We start from the raw sequence: 6,000 nt of genomic DNA, 5'->3' as shown, positions 1-6,000 counted from the left end.
GCTTCCTACTCATAGCCTGGGAAAGCATTTGAGGAAGACCCACGTCCTTGGGCCCCTGAACACACTTGGGAGACTCTCCTGGCCTCAAGCAGTTCAGTTCCGGCTACTGCAGGTACCTGAAGGAGAGAAACAGTGGATGGAAGATCTTTCTCTGTCTCTGCTTCTCTCTGTAACTTTGTCTTTCCAAGAAAATTTTTTAAATCTTTTAAAAAAAAAAGTCTGACTGGTAGTTACAGAGAAAGCATCTCTCCGATACTCCAGCTTTTAATCCTCATGCCAATAAAAAAGAAATTGCTTGTGCTTCTTTTGTTCCTATCCTTTATGCTACATACAAAATCTCAAATGAACACTGATACAAAATACCATGCTTCATAGTTCTATCAGTAGACCCGAAAGTCCTAAAACTTCAAACCTTATTATTAATTATGAAAGTCAGATAAGAAAAAATGCTAACTTCAATGTTCATTACAGCTTATGCAGCAAAAATATTTATTGCTCTGGTAAAAGCAGCAAGTGATCTGTCAGTAATATTTCATTATGAACACACAGAAAACAACTAAAGAATTTGCTGACGGTTTTCTACAAATTTTTGGAATTGGAGAATCGCTTCCTCAAGTTTCTTGGCCATGTCCTTTACTGTTGTCAGTAAATGAACAATAGTAAGTATTAATCTGCACATGTAAGTATTCAACCTTTAGGTTTAACACAATGGCGTTCGTAACAAAAAGCAAACAACAAACATTCTACATTTCATGCCAAACTGAAAGACATTTCGTGTCTTTAAATCTTGGTTTGACACCTTCTCCTCACAGGTATCTGTATCTTTTAGAGTCTTCTCTGACTCACTTCCACTGGTACTGTCTATGCCCTTTATCTTGCTGCATTTACCTCTGTAGAACATATCACTGTCATAAGATATAACAAAGTGTAATTTGCTTTTTCTGTGTTCTCTTCTCTCACTAACACCCCCTACTCTGGGACCCACCCCCCATGCAGAATAAACTTCATGAGCGAGGGATGTTGGTCCCTAGCGTATTGTATACAATACACAATCAAAAACACAGAAGTTGGGGTTGTATTGGTGAAGGTTGAGCCAGGGTCTACAAGTCTGGCATCACATATCCAGAACGCAGTTAAAGTCCCAGCCAATTCCGTCCAATAGGGAGGAGACCCAGGTAGAGCACCAGGCTCCTGGTTTGGCTTGGAACTCCATTCGGTTTTGGGAAGAATGAAGATGACTTCCATCAGTGAATGGAAGATCTCCTTTAACTCAGCCTCGCCCTCTCTCTAAAACTCTGCCTTTCAAGTAAATAACAAATCTATTATGTGTTTTCACACACACACAATTTGTTACATGGATCTTGAGATTCTAATAACAATTTCCTTATGTAAGAGATGAGAAAATGACTCCACATACTAGATAATAAGGAACCTAAACGGTGGTGTGGTGGCAAAGCCTGCACATCTGGTGATGCTACAGCACATCTTAAGACCATGGGTTTTACACGCTGCCACAGCCAGTCACATAGTACTGAAATCATGGGCATACCCACTTCTCCATGCCTCAATTCGCCCGGTAAAAAGAACAGGTATGGGGCCCAGCAGCTAAAGTCCTCGCCTTGAGCTCCGGGATCCCATATGGGTGCCAGTTCTAATCCCAGCAGCTCCGCTTCCCATCCAGCTCCCTGCTTGTGGCCTGGGAAAGCAGTCGAGGATGGCCCAAAGCTTTGGGACCCTGCACCCGCGACCCGGAAAAGATACCTGGTTCCCGGCTTCGGATCGGCGCAGCACCGGCCGTTGCAGTCACTTGGGGAGTGAATCATCGGACGGAAGATCTTCCTCTCTGTCTCTCCTCCTCTCTGTATCTGACTTTGTAATGAAAATAAATAAAATTTAAAAAAATAAATAAATAAAAAACAAATTAAAAAAAGAACAGGCATGGCCACAGCTCCAACTTAACACTGCTATTAAGGTGATTACATGTGATAATGTATGTACAGTACTATAGTATGTAATAATAAATATCTAATAAAATTGAGATCATGCTAATATTTTTATTCTTACTCTCAGCAGATCATCATCTCACTCAGGCTTGAGTGTTTTCTAATATCTCCACAACAATTCTGGGTACGAGCAGCTGTTTGGTTCCTAGGTCCACACAACTGAGAAAGAATATTAGAGAGAAAACAGTTCCCAGAATAAGAGCAGCACAAAAGGGGAGGAAAATTTAAAATGGTACAAATCAGATTCTCTCAGCACTGTGTACGACATAATAATAAACTCCATAACAAAGATGCTTAGACACTAAGGTAAAAGCTATGCTGCATTTCATAGATTGTTCTAAGAAGGAAAGAACATAAATTTTAAAATTAGGAAGGTTTACTTCAAAGTGATTTATGCAAACTTTTAAATTTAACTCCTAGAGAAAAAAAAGTAAATGAGGCATTGATTATATGAGCGTGGACACCTCTGCTATCGATACCATTAGTGTGACTGATGGATGCTGACCATTCTGTGTGACGTTTCTGTGTGGGATCATTCTCCTTAAACATTGTCATGTTTGCATCCTGACTTTGCTGCTACCTTGTATCAAATCTGCCATTACCAATCCTATTTCCTTTAGTGACAGAGTAACCAAGGTCCTCTGTAAGAAAATCAAATTTCAAAATCAAATCAAAACCACATTGCAAACTCTGAAGATTTTTTTTTGTTCAATTCCTTTGTAAAAACATTGGTCACCATTTAACATACAGTGGTAAAATGCACTCAGTTCACATGCATCAACAAGTCAATAAATCATAATACACAGAACATGAATTATAAACATTCAGCACTAAAATAGCTCATGTTGCATTTCACATTTCTAGTGTTCCTAAAAGAGAAATACTAATATGAGAAACACAGGCTCCAGTTTACACCTCAAATAACGTTCTTTGTGGCAAGTAACATGAAACAAGAGACACATGAAATCATTCTTAATGGAGTCATTTTTCTAGTATTGTGTGAAGCACCATGCTAGAGCAAAGAAATTTCTGGGGGGGAGGAAATGTATACAAATGGTAGAAGGGCTCCATTTTTTGGAAAATTTATTGCATGACTGATTCAAATTTTTATTGTGCCTATAAACTATTTTTTTAATATGAAGGTTTTGTATTCATATTTCAACAACTTCAATAATTCTGTTCATGTCAAACCAAACTAACAGATTCTGTTACTAATTCTGCTAATAATAGGACTAATTATTTGCAGGAGCAAAAAAATTAATAATCAAAGGCCCTTTCTAAACCTAACTGGCTAAACTTCTGGAATATGGGATTTTATTAAAAAGAAGTGAAGCACCACAATAAAATACTTAAAAAAAAAAACAGAAAGGATTGGCAATCAATATACACATTAGGGATATAAGCACTTAAATACTTATCAAAAAGTTTAAATAAGCAATCTATTCCTAATGCATCTGAAATTTTGAAACCTTTCTTCTTGGTGTTTTTATGTTATACAACATGGAAGATACAAACCACAATCATGTTTAAGCTCTCAAGTTTTACAATTTTGATTTAACCTAATGAAAAATGTCATTATGTATAAGAATATTACATATTTATTTGCATACAATATTATATGATGTAGTTCCCCTCCCCCCAAAAATCAATGCTTAAAAGGATAGTAATGTATTATTCTGAAGTGTACAGGAGAGAAGTTAACATTGAAAATAAGTGCTCCAAGCAATCATATGCAAATAAAATTTCAGAATAAGATTGCTATAAATATGGTTGCCCCACAAGTTTACCTTCTTTTGTATCTATTAGTACTAATTTTAATATCCTAATAGTAAATCTTAATTTCAGTTTCTCTCCCCACAGTATGTTTAATTATCATGTTTAACAAACCACATACTACAAAACATTAAGGATTCAGAAAATTAGAATTTATGACTCTACATGGTTATAACTTTAGATATAAGTTAATGTAACCAAGAATATGCTTTAACCACCACCACCAAAAATACTCACAAAAGGAAAGGATTGCTCCTAAATACAACTTTGACTGGACCACAATGCAAAAAAGATCAGAATACAAAATACTTAGTTTTCACTTCAAAAGAAATTATCGAGAAAAAATAACACTGGACAAAATACAACAAGATTTTGATCATGAATATGAAGTGTTTGGTTTCAACCCACTCATATAAAATAACATTTTATGAGGGGGGAAAATCTTTCTAAAGAATATAATTTGTATTTCTTCAGTCTTTCAAACATCAGTAGGATCTCACCACTTACACCATAAGCATTCTCAATTTCCACTTTGTATTTCTCTAAAATTCTCTTAGATCAACCTAATTCCATAGTCTCCATTTAAAAAAAAAATAAAGAAAATCAACCAGAATAAGTATTCTTATTAACATACATGGTTTCATATAATACAAAGAACACATATAATTGCTCTTTTTAACCCTTCTGGCCCTTCAGACAATACAATCAGAAAATTAAAATGAGTGACATATACCTCAAATCTGCACACTTCTCAAAAGCTGTGTTAAGAAAACAACTGAAATTTTTATAATTGCTAATGTTTACTGTGAAACAATACAAAATTGATGCTGCCAATAAAACAGTAAAAAAAAAAAAACTTTAACTGATATTGAATATCTGAAGTAATCTGGAAAACTCCTAAGGTTGAATTATAACTATTATGTAACAACAATGATGGCAAGAACTAAACGCTTTCATGCATGTAGGCATGTTAAGTAACAAACAGCCAAACTCCCAGTCAATACAGTACATCAACGACCAATACTTAAATAATAATGTGATAAAGAAGAAAAAGATGAAATGCTGACTGCTGTTGATGAAAAAGCATTTCAACAATTTACACATATGATACCAAATATTTTTTAAAAGATGTCCTAAGACCAAACCACAATAAGTTAGTGTTCCATAACACATGCTCAACTATTTGATCCCATATCTATACACTGTTACTGTCTTAACTTCTAAATGTTGTGACAGTATAGTTAATAACTGAGGTACATTAGTTTACATCTTCTTATGGGTATTCTAAGAGGATTCAGTCTTCTCCAGTTTTTCATCTTCTTCACTTCCTCCAAAGAAAATCAGAGGAAACATTCCTAGAATGCAGCCAATAGTCACCCCAACGGCTTTGCCCTAAGGAAACACAAGAAGTATTTTCACAGTTACTAGATCCCTGGAAAGGTATCATGCCAGAGCATGTAAGAGATGACAACTATAACATTCAACCACAATGGCGTTTCTTTTCAGTATAGTAAGAAACATCAACATAGAAAAGAGTTATCTGCACTCATGTTTATAGCACCTCAACTCACAATAGCTAAGATATGGAATTGACCCAGATGCTCATCAACTGACAGCTGGATAAAGAAATTGTGGTGTAAATACATGCAGAATACTATTTGGCCACAAAAAAATAATAACATCTCTCTCTTTTTTTTTTTTTTTGAAATCTTATTTTTTGCAACAAAACGGATACAACTGGAAATCATTATGCTTAATGAAATAAGTCAATCCCCAAAAAACAGATCTCATATTTCTCCTGACCTATTATAACTAGTACACAGAGTACAAAAAATGTTATCTTTATGAGAAAGATTAACATCCTGGGACTTGATTCTTGTTTACAGCCTTTTTCTATATGCCTGAGGAATAGTAGAGGTTTTTTTTTTTCTACTTGCTGTGTGCTGATTTATCTATTGGAGTTAAGTCTATGATTATGAGTGAAATGTAAATATGCCATTGTAAAAATTAGAGGGAGACAGGTAAGGAGGGGAATGCAAGCAGCAGAGGGGGTACGGCAAGAGGTGTCACCATGTTTATAAATGTGCATCATTAAATACACCAAGTTTACTCACCTTATAAGTAAGATTAATTAAAAGCTGTACTCATGCATGCATGAATGTATTCCTTGAATACATCCTTGAATGTATTCCTTATCAGTACTTTTTCTACGTACATATATACA

At 35.1% G+C, this 6,000-nt stretch overlaps 1 protein-coding gene across 2 annotated transcripts in view; it reads right to left on the bottom strand.

Moving 5' to 3' along the window:
* Positions 1-4,552: 4,552 nt before the first annotated feature.
* Positions 4,553-6,000, bottom strand: part of TMEM65 (transmembrane protein 65) — a 38,722-nt gene continuing 37,274 nt past the window's right edge. For both annotated transcript variants that reach the window (XM_058668502.1, XM_004580715.3), the window contains one exon: positions 4,553-5,168. In XM_058668502.1, coding sequence (XP_058524485.1) covers positions 5,061-5,168 — 108 coding nt within the window. In that variant the 3' untranslated portion in view covers positions 4,553-5,060. The remainder of the gene's footprint in view (positions 5,169-6,000) is intronic.

Source organism: Ochotona princeps, chromosome 9, assembly GCF_030435755.1.
Source record: "Ochotona princeps isolate mOchPri1 chromosome 9, mOchPri1.hap1, whole genome shotgun sequence".
NCBI lineage: Eukaryota > Metazoa > Chordata > Mammalia > Lagomorpha > Ochotonidae > Ochotona > Ochotona princeps.
This window is presented reverse-complemented; position numbering and strand designations above follow the sequence as displayed.